Source organism: Macrobrachium nipponense, chromosome 41 (assembly GCF_015104395.2).
Source record: "Macrobrachium nipponense isolate FS-2020 chromosome 41, ASM1510439v2, whole genome shotgun sequence".
Classification (NCBI taxonomy): Eukaryota; Metazoa; Arthropoda; class Malacostraca; order Decapoda; family Palaemonidae; genus Macrobrachium; species Macrobrachium nipponense.
Window position 1 is genome coordinate 54,913,522 of NC_061102.1, and position 20,080 is coordinate 54,933,601.

The 20,080-nt window shown below is 42.2% G+C and overlaps 2 protein-coding genes across 2 annotated transcripts in view; both read left to right on the top strand.

Annotated features, from left to right (window-relative positions):
• LOC135212772 (deoxyhypusine hydroxylase-like) overlaps window positions 1-6,149 on the top strand; it is a 45,564-nt gene extending 39,415 nt beyond the window's left edge. Inside the window, exon 2 of the mRNA XM_064246543.1 lies at window positions 5,134-6,149. Within this exon, the coding sequence (XP_064102613.1) occupies window positions 5,141-6,061 (921 nt within the window). The 5' untranslated portion in view covers window positions 5,134-5,140 and the 3' untranslated portion in view covers window positions 6,062-6,149. The remainder of the gene's footprint in view (window positions 1-5,133) is intronic.
• Window positions 1-20,080, top strand: part of LOC135212771 (decapping and exoribonuclease protein-like) — a 202,819-nt gene that overhangs the window by 39,747 nt on the left and 142,992 nt on the right. The window lies entirely within an intron of this gene.

A 20,080-nucleotide genomic window follows, 5' to 3' on the forward strand; every position in this document is an offset into this window, starting at 1 on the left:
TCAAGAGCAAACAAGAGATCCCAGGACAAACTACCACCTATCCCGGCGATCTTACGGAAGAGACTCCACCCGTGGACGGAGATCAAGAATTTGTCAAAGACAATTCTGCTGCAATTCCCTCCGCCGGCCTTAGTGATCCACACAGATGCATCTCTAAGCGGCTGGGGCGGTTACTCACAGTACAAAATGGTACAGGGAACCTGGTCCCTACCATTCTGCCAGCTTCATATCAATGTACTGGAAGCTATGGTAGTGTTCCTCACCCTGAAAAAGTTTCATCCAGCCAAGAAATCTCATCAAGCTGGTGCTGGACAGTGCAGTAGTAGTACAGTGGACCCCCGTATTCGCGTTCTCCGGATTCGCGGACTCACACATTCGCGGATTTTTCTTTGGAACCTATCTAGAAATTATTCGCGGACGGACTCGCCCATTCGCGGAATTTTCCGACGAAAATAATCACTACTTAGTGTATTTTTGATGTTTTTTTTTTGTTTATTTTCATGACTAAATACATTTTTATGATACAAAAATAATTTACTAATTTTCAAATATTAATTTTGATTAATACTGTATTAGTAAGTTTAATAAATTTAAATATCACATAATAAAAATAATAATTCTCTCTCTCTCTCTCTCTCTCTCTCTACTACAAAGATGTATGTTTTTTTGTATGATAAATAAATGATTTACTATTTTCAAATAATATTAATTTATACAGCAATAATATCAATTCATTAAAGAAAATACCACAGTGAATTAGTAAGATTTTTGCTTATAAATTTAAAAAATTATGGAAGAATGAAGGAAATCCCAGTCAGTTTCTTTCTAAAAAAACTCAGATATACGTATCAAGTGACCGGAGGGGGAAGGAGCTGATTTGTTGCTGTCATCAAGTGGGCATGAAATTTCCACCCCTCTCTCTCTCTCTCTCTCTCTCTCTCTCTCTCGTCTCTACTCTCTCTCTCTTCTCTACTAGATGAGAGATTTTTATGGTACATATGCGTAATATAATATTTTCAAATAATAATACTACTAGTAATAACTGTATTACAAAAATATGTAGAAAGTATTTTACAAATCGGTACTCATTATCTCTCTCTCTCTCTCCTCTCTCTCATCTCTCTCTCTCTCTCTCTCGTCTCTCTCTCTCTCTCTCGCTAAAGCGATGTATTTTTTTGGGATGATGATTTACTAATTTTCAAATATCAATATTAATAACGCAATAATATAAATTCATTAAAGAAAATACTAAAGTGTCTTGTTAGTAGCCAGCTGTGGCTGGTTCCAACTGTATCCAGTGTTGCCTCTAAGGTCATTGATTCTTGCTCTCTTTCTCTTTGCTGATATATGATCATTTCTATGGTATGTGCAGTATTAATATCACTAATAATAATATAAACTAAAAATCTCAAAATTCATGTGATAGTATTTTAAAGAAGTACAATAATTATCCATTTCATCTCTTTTAAATAAGGACAACCCTCTCTCTCTCTGCTCTCTCTCTCTCTCTCTCTCTCTCTCTCTCTCTCTCTCTCTCTCTCTCTGTGCTATTGGCTGTTTTAAATATTTCTAATGGTAAAAATGTATAAGATTACTTTAAAATGATATTAATAATACCAATTCAATGGTATATTTGATGTAGGATAATACTTTAAGTAGACATTTGTAAAAAGAAAATGGATGTCTCAAATAGTAACAGTATGAAAGAAAACGTGCATGACTGAATACTTATGGGGGGACTGAATTATTTTCACATACGTAACTAAGTCATTCAGTACATACATAGTATGTATTTATGTATAAACATAAAATGTAAGATTTACTTTAAAACAGTATTAATAATATTTCAAAGATTAATATGAACCATATAGGATATTTTTATGTATATTTGATGAAGGATGGTTTTTTTTAGGGATACTTTGGTGTTTACATGTTTAGGATAGGAGTTTATGAGCATTTTTAGAGGGGGGTTCCAAACATTCGCGGATTCTAACTATTCGCGGGGGGGTCTGGTACGCATCCCCCGCGAATACGGGGGGACCACTGTACACTGCATCAACAGGGGAGGCTCCAAGTCGAGCCACGTGAACTATGTCATGACAGCCATATTTTCACGAGCAGACAGGAACAAATGGCACCTGTCAGCCACTCATCTAGCAGGGGTAAGAAACGTGGTAGCGGATGCGCTATCACGTTCAGTTCCGCTGGAGTCGGAGTGGTCCCTGGACAAGGAGTCATTCAGTTGGGTCTGTCAACTAGTACCGGGGCTTCAGGTAGATCTCTTCGCCACCGAATCGAACCACAAACTCCCTTGTTATGTGGCCCCCAACCTGGACCCTCTGGCTTATGCCATGGATGCTATGGCTATAGATTGGAATGTGTGGAAGAAGATTTACCTCTTTCCTCCAGTGAATCTTCTCTTGAAAGTCCTGAACAAACTCAGGACGTTCAAAGGTCACATTGCTCTAATAGCCCCCAATTGGCCCAAGAGCAATTGGTTCCCGCTTCTACTGGAATTGGGACTCCGACCTCAACGGATTCCCAATCCCAAACTATCACAACAAGTACAAACGCGGACTGTGTTCGCTTCCTCAGGAATTCAGAAAGCCCTAACTTTATGGACTTCATGAAGTTTGCAGCACAGAGGGATGGTAATATCGATCCCCAGAACATCTTGTTCTTAGAATCTGATAAACGAGAATTGACCTTGCCCCAATACGATTCAGCAGTTAAAAAACTAGCTATTCCTGAGGGACTCTAATGCACAAACCATGACCACGAATCTGGCCATATCCTTTTTCAGCACTATTTGAAAAAGGTTTAGCAGCTAGTACTATTACTACTACTAAGTCTGCCCTTAAGAAGATCTTCCAGTTTAGATTCATAATAGACCTAACAGATTCATATTTTTCATCTATCCCCAAGGCTTGCGCTAGACTCAGACCATCCAAGAGGCCCAAGTCTGTGTCCTTAAATTGGCCTCGGACACTAATAATGACTCATATGACTATATAGCTCTCTTAAGGAAAAAATTATTCCTAATAAGTTTGGCCTCAGGAGCCAGAATATCCGAACTGTCGGCTCTATGTAGAGAATCAGATCATATAGAGTTTCTCCCTTCAGGAGAAGTGTTACTTTCTCCAGATCGCCAATTTCTAGCTAAGAATGAGAACCCACTGGATAGATGGGCCCCTTGGAAAATTGTCCCACTTCCACAGGACCCGTCCTTATGTCCAGTTACTTCACTAAAAGCATATCTAAGTAGAACTGCCCTGATATCTTCAGGCCCTCTGTTCATTAGAGAAAAGGGAGGCACCATTTCCTTAAAAGGAATTAGGCAACAGATTTTATACTTTATAAAACAGGCCAACCCACAGTCCTTCCCACAGGTACATGATGTTAGGGCAGTAGCTACCTCTATTAATTATTTTCAACACAGGAATTTTGATGACCTGAAGAAGTACACAGGCTGGAAATCTCCGACAGTATTCAAACGCCATTATCTTAAGTCCTTAGAAGCCCTTAAATTTCCAGCAGTGGCAGCCGGAAACACAGTTTCCCCTGACACTGCTTAACTTAGTAGTAAGTAGTTTTTCCTATGTCTCTCCTTACATCTCTCTTTCCTACCTGCCTCGCTAGCATTCTTGCTGTAGCTCAGTCATCATTGTAGTCGTACTGTACCTTGGATGCCACATTTTGTATATACTTGTTATAATTTCCATATGTTTTGGATCTAGGACTAGTTCCTGTTTGCATTTAGTCTTACTGTGTAGTTATATATAACTGTTATCTTTATGTATATTTGATTAGTGTTAAGGTTCAATTTGCTCTGTTGTTACTTGTTCTGTAACCTTGTATCTAGATTATAGCAATTAACCTTAATTGATTTTGATTATCCCATCTTATTTAGTTGTGTGCTTCCTCTTTCCAAGCTTGTACGGCCATTTCTCTAGTACTATTTCACGGAGCGACACAGGCTGAGCCCAGAAAAGGGATTTTGATGAAGGAAAAATGTATTTCTGGGCAAGGACCTGTGTGTCGCCCAGTGAAATCCCACCCTTTCCTTTTTACCCACCCCCCTTTTTTTTCTTGGCCCAAGCTTGGGTGCTATCTGCAGGAATGACGTCAGAGGCGCTAGCCGTAACGGTAGCGGGTAGTGGGCCTTAGATCGGCTCCTCTGTAGATGAGGGATGTTGAAGAAGGCTGAATCTAAATGGCAAAGGACCTTTGGTAGTGGTTTCACTCGCCCCAGAAACCATACCAACACCTTAAATAAGGTGAGCGAGCCAGAATACTCTGGCATTTCCATATTTGCTTTTTTCTCTGGTATCATAGCAATATTTATACCTTAAAAATGTGTGCTAAAGGGACATTTCACTGGGCAACACAGGTCTTTGCCCAGAAATAGATTTTTCCTTTGTCAAAATCCCTTTATGGAGGTTTTCATGCTTCCTGATCCTTTCCCCAACTTGGTTGAGATTTTCTCTAACCCAGCTTGGGCCCAGTTCCCTACTAGTCTTGTCATCTTATTCCAGGACAAGTAGGAGGTTACAGGTGTCATTGCTTCCTTTGCTCACAATCACAATTGGGATTGTGGTATTTCCAGGTGGGATTCAACTCTGCAATGGTTTATATAACTGTAGGAACAAATATAAAATTGTAAGGTAATATGTATTATTCCTGGGTATTCTAGAGCCTTTTATCACAGTTCCCACCTCAACCATCCTGCTTTGCCCTTGAAGCTGAAGAAAAAAAAATTGCTCAGTGATTGAGGGATAATCCTCCAATCACCCGTTAGAACCACCAGCTAACAATCTCTCTCACTCTCCCATTTCATGCTGAAATGTACTCCCTTTATAAAAGTGGAAAAATACAAATTACGTACTTCAAAATTTGGTATATTTTAGACACTTATAATTTTTTTATATCTCTGTACCAGTGCTGATTTAATAGGTCTCATATATTTTATAGAACTTAAAATTTTAGAAAGTAACCTACCCACAAACAGATCATATTTTACAGCTATGAAATGTTTTTCCAGCTCAGAGATTATTGTAGTTTAAATGTAATGCTAGAATTTTTCTGTTATGTGTATCAATAATTTTCACTAATAAGTTTTCTCTTTCCTTACAGCTTCACAATGGTGCCTGACAGTAAAATAGAAGCTATTGGAGATGTATTGGCAAATCAGAGTTGTCCTCTCAAAGAACGTTTTCGAGCTCTTTTTACCTTGAAAAATCTGGGTGGAGAAAAGGCAATTAAGGCTATTTCTGAGTGCTTTGGCGATCCATCAGCTCTATTAAAGCATGAGCTGGCTTATTGCCTTGGTCAAATGAAGGATACTAGGGCAATACCAATTCTAGAAACGGTCCTGAAAGATACATCCCAGGAACCTATGGTTCGCCATGAAGCTGGTGAAGCATTAGGAGCTATTGGAGATCCCAGCGTCTTGGAGCTCCTCCGTTCTTACAGCAAAGACCCTGTTGTGGAAGTTGCTGAAACATGTGAATTAGCTCTAGGTCGCATTGAGTGGTTACAGAATGAAGCAAATAAAAATCAGAAATTCACAGGTGAAGAAAATTTCTCTTCTGTTGATCCAACACCACCATCTACAGAAACAGATGTGGAGAAATTGAGAGAAAGATTGGTAGATGAGTCCCTTCCTTTATTTGACAGGTATCGAGCCATGTTTTCTCTTCGCAACTTAAATACACCAGAAAGTGCTAAAGCTCTTTCTGCTGGATTTAAATGCAGTAGTGCACTTTTCCGTCATGAAATTGGTTACGTATTGGGTCAGATGTGCTGTGATAGTGTTGTTCAAGAGTTAGCAGCAGTTGTGAGGGATAAAAATGAAAACGAAATGGTAAGGCATGAAGCTGCTGAAGCTCTTGGATCAATTGCATCAAATGAGGCAGTAGAGGTGCTTAAAGAATTTGTTGGTGATAATGCAAGGGTTGTCAGAGAAAGTTGTGAAGTTGCATTAGATATGTCTGATTATAATAATAGTCCAGCATTCCAGTATGCAGATGGTCTCTCAAAAGTAGATTTTACTGAGAAGTGAAGAGGAATTTATGCTCTGGAGAAGCACCATGTTATTGGCTTTGTTTTGAAAGAAATGTGAAACTTATGCCAATAAAATGAAAATTTTTGGCTAAAATTTTATTTATCCATAAATCCAAGTGTTATATATGTCAAATGTAAATGGGTTTTGGATGGGGCTTATTAGGAAAATCATAAAGTGATTGTGATTTGGTGAACTTCTAACTGTCATGCACAATCCCCAAATGAGTATTGTGTATAAAAACTGTAGTTTCTAATGACTAGACTCAAGTTTAAACACCATAAAAAATAAGGAGGTATTGTTTCATCAAAAGCAGCGAAAGAAAACATGGAGAGTACAGAGCGTTAAGCTTGATACATTACTTGATTGTCAGAGACTGTAAAAATGATTAATCCTGTGACCAAAAGTTTTTTTGGCATACAGTAATGCCCCAACCTTATGTGAGGTTAGGTTCTAGACCCCCTCACATAAGGGGAAGTTTTGCGTAAGTTTGACATGTTCTCTAAAAGTGCTAATAAATGCCTACTTCTAGAGTCTGAACACTAAATATGACCGTAATCATGCTCCCTAAGTATTAAGCTAACTTTTAAGTGAAATTATTACTGTAATTTGATTTAAAAGTTAGTTTAATACATTATCCTTAAAAAATAAATAACTGGTTGGCATAAAAATAGTTACAGGAACTACTACGTATATACGTATCCGTTTTCGTACGTATACTAACGTTACCCCTAATTCATGGGATGCCATTTTCTTTTTCCCTCAGAGTAAAAGACGTTTTCTTTGGTTACTAGGTAAACTTCATAAGTCTGTTATAACGAAGGTAGGTACACAATTCAATGAAATAAAGAAAACATGTATGTATACATACATAATGTTTGCAGAGGGTGAAGGTAAAATTCAATCAATTTAAAATCATGCACTAGCGTGAGGGGTAACTATGAGAAAGAGAGAGAGAGAAATGCATGTGTCATATGAAGTGAAACATCTTTAATAATTGCGAATGGGATCACATCTTCTGAAAGTACATTAACTGTATGTGCTTAACCGTTTAACGCTGATTGTACGTATTAAACGTTGACGAAAATTGTCTGTCGGGTGCCGAACCGACGTACGAAACGTCGACGAAAAAAAAGTTTTTTAAAAAATTAGCGGAAAAATAGTTATAGGCCTACTAGGCGAAAACTTTTGAATTGCACCTTGGGGGATGCTGGAAGTTCACGGATCAAGCTGTTGTTTTGTTTACAATTGTTACCCAGACGCGCAAGTGCAAATTTCTTTCTTCTCGCACTAAAAAGCATCAGCAACACATCTCAAAAATTATTTTGTCACTTTGACATAATTTTTGCACCATTTTATATTAGCCGTTACATAGAGTTTTATATATGAAAATGTGCACAATTTTATGTAGAATACAACAATAAACAACTCATGGTTGTAGCTTTTATCAGTTTTGAAATATTTGCATATAAATAACGGTAAGTGCCAAAATTTCAACCTTCGGTCAACTTTGACTACCGAAATGGAAGAAAAACGCAATTGTAAGCTAAAACTCTTATATTCTAGTAATATTCAATCATTTACCTTCATTTTTCAAAAAATTGGAAGTCTCGAAAAATGATATTGTTATGATACAATAAAGTTTTATATATACTTACCTGGCAGATATATACATAGCTATTACTCCGTCGTCCCCGACAGAAATTCGAATTTCGCGGCACACGTGGCAGGTAGGTCAGGTGATCTACCCCCCCGCCGCTGGGTGGCGGGAATAGGAACCATACCCGTTTTCTAATTCATATTTTTTCTTCCAGCTGTCTCCTGAGGGGAGGCTGGGTGGGCCATTTAATTGTATATATCTGCCAGGTAAGTACATATGTATAAAACTTTATTGTATCATAATATCATTTTTATACATTCAACTTACCTGTCAGATATATACATAGCTGATTCACACCATTGGTGGAGGGTCAAAGACAGCTATTACTGAATAGACAGGTAAACAACATACGTTGTAGGTAATAGATAAATAAAACCTTGGTTCCTATGTGTTTAGACGAAGGGTCGACTTCCTAGCTATTGCTAGTAGTCTGCTTCGTCTCAAGAGCCTCAGCGAGGATGTGACCTATGTCTAAGAGTTCTTGTAGATCTGTCAATGGGGTCTTATCCACTTACTTGACAGAATCTAGTGGTCATTTGTCAATGGGGTCTTATCCACTTACATGACAATACACCAATGCCTATTGGCATAATTTAAGGAGCACAACACCGATCCCGATCACCTGATCCTAACATGAGGGTTTGTGCTTAATTTGAAAAGAGCTATCCCCAAACTCATTTCAGATAACCCCAGAAAATAATACACTTATGTTAAAATAAAATTTTTTTAATTCACTAGTTAAGGATCAGTGTCGGCTCCCTATCCCAGCAACGCATCCGTGGACACGTATAACAAAGAGAGAAGGATCTCTCATAGGCCCACTTGATCTCCTTCGTGCAAAGAGAAGTCAACACAGAGTTGCATCTCCCGTTATTACAGCTAATATGTCTCTCACAACATAGTTGTATGGAAAGAACAAGAATTGTTTAAAAGCTCGCACTTCAAGCGCTTTAATTCTTAGCTGTTGAAGTACAATCATCAAGTTACTCAAGAAGTGCTTTAGAGATTCCACTGTTCCAAAGAAGACCAGGGCTTTCTTTGAAATAGATCTCTCTGGATGAAGCCCAGACCCTGGCTTGCGCCTGGCTGGTGCCTCGCGCCAGCCTGGCGCCTGGCGCCTCGCCCCTGGCTGGCGCCTCGCGCCTCGTGCCTGCCTGGCGTCTCGCGCTTGCCTGGCGCCTCACTCGCGCCTGGCTGGCCCCTCGCGCCTGGCTGGCGCTTCGCTTGCCTGGCGCCCTGGCTGACTTCTCCCCACTTGCTGGAGATTCGAGCTTGTTAAGAGTCTAGATGAAAACTGGCGATGTCCACCTCGGACACTTTATTTGCCTGATTTATTCGCCTCTAGCGCATCTGCGCCAGATTGAAGGCCTACTCCTTCTCCTCATCAGACAATGACAGTGTTTATTTGGACTGTCTTGCTCTGGCGTCTTTACGCCTGTTTGGCATTTGGCGCCTGATTGGCGCTACATTGTCCGAAAGTCTGAACATCCACAATCGTTTATCAGGAGAATGGAAAAGGGTGGAAGAAATTCTTTCACTTTGAGCTTATGGCCTCTGCAACAAGGGGAGGTAATTTTAGTCAGCTACATCCAGTAGACGATAGGAAATCTAATAGTCCGAGAGACCAGTCTTCCTCCGAGGAGGATCATACTTGATACTTCCGTTGCTAACGAGCACTCTTCCTACATGTTGATGAGTTCTCTCATTGCAAAATCTTCCCTATCCTTGCACGAAGGCAGGGAAAGAGCCTGGAAGTCTAAGGAGACTCTGAGCTGAAATTGGGAGGATTCCTGATTTCTAGCTCTTTAAATATATCTCTTCGAACCTTCTGGGAAGTAGTTTTATACATTCAACTTCCCTGCCAGATATATACTTAGCTATAGACTCCGTCGTCCCCGACAGAATTTCAAATTTCGCGGCACACGCTACCGGTAGGTCAGGTGATCTACCGCCCTGCCCTGGGTGGCAGGACTAGGAACCATTCCCTTTTTCTAATCAGAATTCTTCTGTCGCCCGGACCGTCAACATTGTTGTTGGTTCCTCTCGATTGGTTTTTCTTTTTTCACCGGCAATTGATCTTCTTGACCGACTTTTGGTGACGTATCTGGATTGTTGGATTGGCATACGCTTTTGTGGACTGTTTTGTGGACTTGATTTGGATTTTTCTTTAAAATGTCTGACGCTGGATGGTTGTGAGACGTTGTGTGAATGTAGGCTGTAAGGTGAGGTTGCCGAAAGCTCGGTAGACCCTCACACTGTATTGCAAGGGTTGCAGGGAGTATGAATGTTCTTTCACTAATACTTGCAAGGAATGTGAGAATTTGAGTGAGAGTGAGTGGAAGAATCTAACTAATTATTTGAAAAAGTTAGAAAGAGAAAGAGTGAGGAAAGCTTCTTCTAGAAGTTTAAGTAGTTCGAGATCGAATGAACTAATTCCTAGCTTGGGATCTTCCCCAAGGGTAAGTATTGCTACTTCTCCTTCCTTTTCAGCCCCTTCTCCTATTGCAGAACCTGTAGATTCAGCGAAAGAACTTGCGGATCTAAAAGCAGCCTTCAAGTTAATGGAAAAACAAAATGGCTGCCCTGCAAGGTAAGGCTAGTGATTTTTCATGGACAGTGATGTGAGTGTCCCCAGTGTAGTGGAGGGGGCATCTGGTCGGCTCCGCAACGCTCCTAGGTCTAGGACCTCTTCCAAGCTCACGTGCCCAGAGGAGAGGAATGTCAAAAACCGAAACGGAGGTTGTGGAGAATCCCCACCGATCAGGTGTCCTTCGGCAGTTTCTGTGACACCCCAGACTGCCAGGGATCGCTATTGTTAAGCGTCCTGCGTGATTGTTTTTCTTCGTCGGGATCTTCGTCTCCTAGACGTGATTGGAGGGATTCGGATCGCTCGCGACCACTGAAGAGGAGTTGGAAAGCTCCGACTATTGACTCGAGCCCGGAACACTTCCCTGAGGAGTCTCCTTCGGAGGTTAAGAGGGCAAAAAGAGCCATTTTGTCACCCATAGTTAGAAGGAGTCAGGAGGTGGAACCCATGGACTCCTCCCCTCCTCCTTCTCCTCCTCCCGAAGAGGATAAAGAGGAGGTTACTAAGAGGTTTCTGGTTTCCATGCAGGAACAGATATCGTCTTTAGTAGGAGTGCTTTCAAAGGAGCCTCCTAGAAGGAAAGACACTTCCCTTCCTATCAAAAGGTCCTCCAGACGTGTGGAGGTACCTGCCGCCAAGATCGATGCTCCTACTCGGTGAGGCTCCCTAGCAAGAACGTGGAGTCAACCTTACGTAAGGAATTGTCTAAACGCAAGACACTTATAAGTTGCGAGGAGCCGATCAGGCGTCTGGCACCAGCCAGGAGTGAGGAGTCACCCAGGAGGCAGGAGCCAAGAGCCAGGAGCGAAGAGTCTCCCAGCAGGCAGGAGCCAAGAGCCAGGAGTGAGGAGTCACCCAGGCAAGAGGCAGGAGCCAGGAGGCAAGAGCCAGGAGTCAAGAGGCAGGAGTCAGGAGTCAGGAGTCAGGAGTCAGGAGTCAGGAGTCAGGAGTCAGGAGTCAGGAGTCAGGAGTCAGGAGTCAGGAGTCAGGAGGCAGGAGTCAGGAGTCAAGAGTCAAGAGCCAGGAGGCAGGAGTCAGAGTTCTTCCATGAGGCAAGATACGAATAAACTCATATCTGGAATTTATGACTCTTCTCCAAACAGAGCTCTCTCCTTCAGATCGTAGGAGGTCTTGGAAAGACTCTTCCTCCAAAACGAGAGCTTTCTCCTTCGTCGGATCGGGGTTTGGACGAGTTGTCTGATGACGAGCTTCCTACAAATGAGGGACTCTCAAACTACAAGACCTTAGCCTCCTTGTTACTACAAGAGTTTGGAGACTCTCTTAGTCCACCGCTCTCCTCTCCTCGTTCTCTCTTTTCGAGTACGGCTACTGTGAAATCCTCGGCCTTCCTGAAAATGAAACCTGCGATTTCAATGAAAAAGGCCCTCCAATCTTTAGATCTTGATGGGCACTAAGAAAGAGTTGGGAAAGACAGTATTCTGCATGCCTCCTTCCAAACTCCATGGAAAGAGAGGTATTTGGTACGGGACAGGAGAGATTATGGGTCTTTCTCTTCCTGCATCGGCAGACGCGGACTTTGCCAATCTAGTGGATGCCTTCCAGGACGTCACTCTTTAGTCTCGGTCAGATCTACGTGGAGCATTTCAGAATTGAAACCACTTTCTGAAGGGACTTTTCATCACTTTAGAGGTGTTATATTTTCTGGATTGGTCTCTCGGAGTTCTGGCTAATAAGTCTAAAGACCCTGGATTTTCTTAAGAACCCAGAGATTCTCCATAGCACCCTGTCTTGCATGGACAAGGCACTACAAGACGGTTCGGGAGAAGTTGCTTCCCTATTTGGTGCTGGTCTTCTGAAGAAGAGATCAGTTTATGGATCCCTTTTATCCAAAGCGGTTTCTCCGAGCCAGAGGACAGCGTTATTGTTCGCCCCTCTGTCAGATCATCTGTTTCCTTCTCAGTTAGTGAAGGATATATCTCGCTCGCTAACTGAGAAGGCGACTCAAGACCTACTTGTCCAAACATCTAAGAAGAGTCGTTCTGTAGTGTCCACGAATAAAAAAGGACTCTCGTCCTCCTCAGCAGCCCTTTCGTGGAGGTGCAGCGGCTCGTCCCCCTTCCAGAAAGAAGAGCTCTGATAAGAGAGGAAGGTCTTCCTTCAGACCATTCAAGAAGGCAAAATGACTTTATGATCCTCCAAGCACCAGTAGGCGCCAGACTCCTGAACATTGCAAGAGCCTGGGCAAAAAGGGGAGCCGACCCTTGGTCAGTTTCATCCTAAGGAAAGGATACGTATCCCCTTCGAGGACAGTCCTCCCCTAACCTCTACTCCTCGGGAACTGTCAGCGAGGTACAGAGAACCCGGTGATGAGAAAGACTCTCCTTCAAATGGTAGAGCAAATGTGGGAAAAGGAGGCCATCGAACTTGTGCAGGATCCACACTCCCCGGGATTTACAATCGCCTATTTCTAGTACCAAAGGCATCGGGGGGGTGGAGACAGTACTGGACGTAAGCGCTCTGAACCGCTTTGTTCAGAAAAAGAAGTTCCGTATGGAAAACCGTCCGCCTCAGTAATGTCAGCTCTTCGTCCAGGAGATTGGATGGTCTCTCTGGACTTGCAAGATGCATATTTCCACGTTCCCATTCACCACTTGTCAAAGAAATATCTTCGATTTATGATAGGAGGCAAGATTTTTCAATTCAGGGCTCTGTGTTTCGGCCTGTCTACAGCTCCACAGGTCTCACCAACCTGATGGCGAATGTAGCGAGATGGCTTCACCTAGAGGGAATAAAACATCTCCCTCTACTTAGACGACTGGCTGATCAGGGCCAAGTCGGAGATCAGTGCTTGGAGGACTTATTAATAACAAGAAAGATGATAGAATCGCTGGGATTACTCGTGAACCTCGAGAAGTCGCAACTGATCCCCAGCCAGAACGTGGTCTATCTGGAGATTCAGATGGATTTCTCGGGGTTTTTCGGGTATTTCCTTCGCAGAGAGAATCACTCGAAGTTTGTCGAGAATCTCGAGCTTCTTAGAGAGAGAGCAGTTCAGCGAGGGATTATCTGAGCCTTTTAGGGACTCTGTCCTCGCTAGAAAAGTTCTTCTCTCTGGGGAGGCTTCACCTTCGCCCTCTTCAGTTTTTTCCTGAAAGGGGTGTGGAGGTGGAAGACGGGACAACTCTCAGACACCTTCCCGATTCCACAAGAGATAAAAAATCACTTGAAGTGGTGGATCCTTCCTCTTCAGAAGAACGAAGGCGTGTCACTTGCCCTGCAGAACCAGACCAAGTGTTATTTTCCAACGCTTCGGAGTCGGGATGGGGAGCGACGCTAGGAGCAAGGGAGGTGTCAGGCACCTGGACAAAGGAACAGGTGTCCTGGCACATCAATTGCAAAGAACTAGTAGCCATACACCTAGCCTTAAGATTCTTCGAGGAGATAGTCAGAGGAGGGGTGATGCAGATAAACTCGGACAACACCACGGCTCTGGCTTACGTACGCAAGCAAGGAGGGACGCATTCTTTCTCCCTCTATCAGTTAACAAAAAGACCTGTTAACCTGGACAGAGGAAAGAGGCATAACTCTCCTCACAAGATTTGTGCAAGGATAAAAAACTGTAGAGCGGACAGACTAAGCAGGAGGAATCAGGTCCTTCCCACAGATGGACTCTACACACAGAAGTGTGCCGAAGTCTTTGGTCCCTGTGGGGGAGGCCTCACATAGACCTGTTTGCGACGTTCCTCTCCAAAAGAGTAGAGATCTTTTGCTCTCTAGTGGAAGATCCAAGAGCCTTTGCAATAGATGCTTTCTCCTGGATTGTTCGGGCTTAGACGCCTACGCCTTTCCTCCGTTCAAGATCCTGGGGGAAGTCCTCAGGAAATTCGTAGCTTCAAAGAGCACGAAGTTGACCCTAATAGCCCCATTTTGGCCAGCCCAAGAATGGTTCACGGAGGTACTGGAGTGGATAGTGGACTTCCCCAGATCTCTACCAAGCAGAGCAGATCTACTCAGACAACCCCACTTCGAGAGGTTTCATCACAAACCTCCCCGGTCTCGCTCTGACTGCCTTTCGACTATCGAAAGACTTGTCAGAGTGAGGGGTTTTTCTCGCAAGGCTGCAGGCGCTATCGCTCGAGCCCGCAGTCTCTTCGACGAGAAGAGTATACCAATCGAAGTGGGAAGTCTTTAGGAGGTGGTGTAAGAGTCAGAAGCTGTCCTCCTCCAGTACCTCTATAGTTAACATTGCCGATTTCCTCCTCTTTCTGAGAGAGGAATCGCACCTTTCCGTGTCGACAATCAAAGGATACAGAAGCATGCTGTCTTCAGTATTCAGGAATTGAGGGCTAGAAATTGCAGAGAACAAGGATCTTCATGATTTGATTCGGTCCTTGAAACTTCAAAATCAGCAGCTCCTAGAACACCTAGTTGGAATCTGGAACGTGGTCCTGAAATTCCTTACCTCAGATAAATTCGAGCCTCTACATCTGGCTTCCTTCCGCGATGTCACTAGGAATGCTATTCCTGTTGTCTCGCGCTACGGCCAAGAGGACGAGCGAATTGCACGCTCTGGACTTCACAGTTGGATTCAAAGGAGATGCGGCTATCTGCTCGTTCCAGACATTGTTTCTGGCGAAAACGAGAACCCATCAAAACCTTGGCCCAGAAGCTTTGAGGTAAAAGGCCTATCTAACTCGTCAGCAGAGGACAGAGAGGTCTCTCTGTCCAGTTAGAGCTCTTAAAATTTTATTTAGAGAAAGAGAAAGAAACAGATGGGCCTAGGATGTCAACAAGGTCTTTGGTGTGCTGTGAAGAACCCCAAAAGACTCATGTCCAAAAACGCCTTGGCCTTCTTTGTGAGAAGCGTGATTACTGATGCACACAAGAACTGCTCGGATGAATCCTTCGGTCTTCTAAAGGTTAAGACCCATGAGGTGAGGGCAGTAGCAACGTCCCTGGCGTTCCAAAAGAATATGTCTCTCAGAAATATCATTGAGACTACTTATTGGAGGTGCAATTCAGTGTTTGCGTCTCATTACCTGAAGGATGTGAAAGTGACTTATGAGAAGTGCTTCTCTCTAGGTCCATTTGTATCAGCAGATACAGTTCTGGGTCTTGGAGCAAAGACTGATCCTTAAAATATTTTATCTTTAACGTACATAAACCCTCTTGTCAGATATGTGCTTGGTTTTCTATTAGCAAGCGCACTGATGTCGCACGGGCGCATAGTGTCATTGCTGGTAGGGGATCAAGGGTATGTATGGCTAGTAGGGGGGTACAAAATTTTTTTTTTTGTATATTTTGTTATAAATGAACGTGTAATTATGTTTCGAGTTTTTGGTTGTTTGTAAGGAGTTCGGGGATAACTCCTTGCAATCTTAGAACTAACATGGATGTTAGGATCAGGTGATCGGGATCAGTGTTGTGCTCCTTGAACAAGGTGTATTGTCATGTTAGTGGAATAGCACCAATGACAAAGCCATTTAGGCTCTGCCGAGTAAGTGGATAAGACCCCATTGGCAGACCCACAAGAACTCTTAGCCATAGATCAATATCTCGCTGAGGCTCTTGAGGCTAAGCAGACTCCTAGGCAGTAGCCGCGAAGTCTTCAGCCTAATAAGGTAGGAACCAAGGTTTATTAATACCTACAACATATGTTGTTTACCTGTCTATTTCAGTAGTTAGCTGTCTCTTACCCACCACCACTGGGTGCTATCAGCTTAAGTATATATCTGGCAGGGAAGTTGAATGTATAAAAATGATATTGTCATGATACAATAAAGTTTTATACATACTTACCTGACATATATACGATTGATGGCCCACCCAGCCTCCCCGGAGGAGACAGGTGGAAGAGAAGAATTCTTATTAGAAAACGGGAATGGTTCCTAGTCCTGCCACCCAGGGCAGTGCGGTAGATCACCTGACCTACCGGTAGCGTGTGCCGCGAAATTTGAAATTCTGTCGGGGACGACGGAGTCTATAGCTAAGTATATATCTGTCAGGTAAGTATGTATAAAACTTTATTGTATCATGACAATATCATTTTTGAGCCCTCATCGTATTCCAAAGACTCTGTCAGCAAACGTTTAAACCTTATCTTCTTTTGTAGATGACAACGTAAATACATTGCCTGGACAACGAATCCTTTATCTGAAAGCGTTGATCCAGGAATAAAAGGTTTTAGTTCTTTTGCGAAACATACCATGCTGGCAGGAACCCATTCCGAGTCTTTCTAGAATTTGATTCCAGATTCCAAGCCCAAAATTTCACTCGTCCTTTTGGTAGTTTAGTACCAAGAGAAACATTGACGAGGAGCAGTTCCATCTTGTCAGAACACGGAATCTGGGGCCCAAATAGGATCCCATTGTAATTACAGTGGTCCCCCCGTGAATCAGACCCCCCCGTGAATAGTTAGAATCCGCGAATGTTTGGAACCCCTATAAAAACGCTAAAACAGCCTATTTTGTTAGTTAAAACTTTAGAAAAACCACTAAAAATTTTCATACTTGGTTTTTTAATAGTTTTATCACAAAAAGTGCATTATATGATGAAATTGATAACAAAACCAGGAATTTGTGGATATTTCTCATAGCAAAATACCGTGAATGCGTGAATTTTTCCGCGAATAATGCAGGGAAACGTTCCCGAGAAAAATCCGCGAATGTGTGAGTCCGTGAATCCGGAGAACGCGAATACGGGGGGTCCACTGTATAAGATCTCCTAGTCTTGTCGATAGAGGTATTGTATAAGATTCCGAAGATCTTAATGCTCTGCTATCTCCAATTCCCTTTATAGAGACGAGTATAGCCTTTTTACTGCATTCTTTGATAGCAGATATATACAAAGGTGATTCTTCCCTCTGAAAGGGAAGAAAAAACCGCTATGTGGTTCACAGAGTGTATCGGAAGAGGACAGTTCCTCATTCCCTCTAGCACGATCTGCAGTAATAATTATATCTTATCCATGACTACTGTCATTACCTTGAAACATCCTCTCATCATGTCCACTTCTGGTCAGTCTGCACGCAGACAGACTCAGAGTGGAGAGGTTGTTAAGGTCCATTTAAAAATAGATGCTGAAAGAATATTCTACTGTCTTGGAAAAGACTTCCAAAACCTGCTGTGAGAAGAACGTGACCTCTGTGAATCCAACCTCTCTAAGTCTAAAATGAGGCAGAACGTATTATCCTTTCTTTCTTTGACGCCCTTTGTCTTACATTCTGTAAAGAGTTTATATTTTAGGGGAAAAAGACTAAATTTTATTTGCCTTTCTATAAATAAAGATGGCGTATATTGCTACCCTCTCTCTTATATTCTTTCTTCCCGTCCTCGTGCCTGGGCAACGAGAGAATGGAAAATTCTATCATCGTTATTCTGCAAAACAACAAATTATTATTATCCTATTCTCCTAATAAATAATCCAGGATCGAGGAGAATCATTCAAGATTCCTATCCTAGGACATCAGGCCGTAATGTACGGTTCAAATACTTGAAAGAGCCTCTCACCCAATACTGAGGGCTCCTACGAGTCTTTTCCAGTACCAAAACATTACAAGGTCTCCCTTGTTATATGTTTACATAGGAGTAGGATAATATAAACATCCTGCTTTAATAACAATGAAAGAGGAGAAAGAGGAGCTGCATGGTTCAAGGGATTAGCCGAAACGTGCAATAAAAAGGGGTTTGCCAAGGTCTTTCTAAAACCTGCACCCAGATTAACCTTATGAGTCCGATATATCTATCACTTGTCTCATAAGGTTGAGGAAAGCGAGAGACCTCTAAAGATATCGGTTCTCTTCACCATGTAAAGGTCTATAAAGCAGAAAAACCCACTTATCCTGACACGTACTACGTTCGCCTGTGCGATATCTAGAATAATTGTCAGTAGAGGGTTGATCTGGCAAAGAAAGTTTCTCCCAAAACAACTCCTCTTGCCAGGAAAGAAGTCGCTCACGCGACCACTATATTACCTGACATGAGAAGTCTGTTCTTGTTAGAGACTTCCGCAATTTCAGTTAATCCTGACAAGGGCCACGGCCGCCTATGCGACAACTTGTGTCCCTGTCAGGAAAAAACTGATCTTGTGTCAGTTCTCAAAGAGGAAACTCTTGGAAAGTCTATCTCCAAATACTGAGAAATTGGATATCCTGATGTCTTGCGCCTGGTTGGCGCCTCGCGCCTGGCTGGCGCCTATCGCCTGGTTAATAAAGCCTGGCTGGAGCCTTTATGGCCCCTTACTTGCAACCGCGGTCAAGAAATCTCTATATCAAAATAAGAAGAGGTGCTGTAAGAATCCTATAATTCTACAGTACTTCCATAGTTGGATGTTTCTTCTCAATTTTCCTCTAATTCGAGTATATCGGAAGGGGAATTATTCTTTCCTCGGTTAATTCTTCTGTATCTCTTTTTCTTGAACGAGAAGGACTACTCCAGTGCGAGGGACTGAGTAACTTCCCAGCTCTATGTAGGAAAGCATAATTTGCTCTAAGGTATATCTATTAACTAATTATTTTCTAGTTGGAGCCAGGCGTCTGGCTGGCGCTTATGATTCCTTATGGCATGGTTCGAGGAAAAGGAAGCAGTCTACAGGAAGACTGTTCGTCTTCTACCTTGCTAAGAGATCTATGAAGAAGACTTCTCGCAGGTTCTCACAACTCTTTGCAATAAATGTTAGACATACTTTAACAGTTATTATCGTCGATCGAGGTTCTCACGGACTCGCAAATTCTTGCATTGCTTTTATTTAATAACTCGCTCAAACGAGAAATATTTTGGATGGTGCTCTTGGCTTATTGCACCAGGCTGGCGCCTCCTACTAATTATCTTTATGTTATGTGCCAGAACATCTGTGTCTTTATGGTACCCGACATCCTTTCATATGTTAATTCCGTTCTTATTATGAAAAACTTTTATATACGTAGTATAATCCATTCAGGGAAACCATTTCCCACTAAAAGAATGTTTCCCATCCTGCGCAATATCTGATTCTAAATACGGTTGTGTCCCTTCTCGAAAGACTTAACCATACCGTAGTCTTGAAGTGAATCTCTATTACATCTCTCTTCTCACTAAGTATGTACTCTAATAAGCCATGCTTTCGTAAGTATGATGGCATTAAATAATATAATGTTCTGCTGCATTAGAATCCTTTAATCATGTTACCTATGGTAAACAGCATTGAAAGGTTGTAATATCTTTCTTATTGAAAGCTTCCTAACAAAAGGCAGACAATATTTTATTTATGATAGCTTCAGTATTCCCTCAATTCGAGGCTAAGACCACGATGTAGGGAAGAGATACGGTTAGTTATCCCATTCCGCAGGAGAGAGAGCTGTAAACGACCGCTCACGACTGAGAACAAGATGGTACTGCGTTGGTCTCAAAGCGAAAGCAGTCTTCGAAAGCCGTCTGGCCTTCCCTTTCCAGAGTTGCCAGTTACTCCATTAAATAAAGGAATCTTATAAAATTATTATCGAACTTCAGGAAGTTTTTATATGAGCATAATTAAGCGAACGAGACTTCGACAAGTCTAGAAACTAAATAGGTGTCGTCTAAACAATCCTTTTAAACATATTCCTTCCTAGGAAAGTCCTAGAAGGGTACTGGTAATTCATGGAAACCTCTTCTAACATGAAGAAAAATGTTTCTATCCTACTCTCAATTCACCAATAAAGATATGCTTCTCCGATCACTTCTCGAAGACACGATAGCATCATATAACTCATACTCTAGCGTAATAGAATCCTCTATAATACTGTTACATTAAGGTAAACCGTATTAATTTAGGAAATTTTGTAAGGATTTCACTT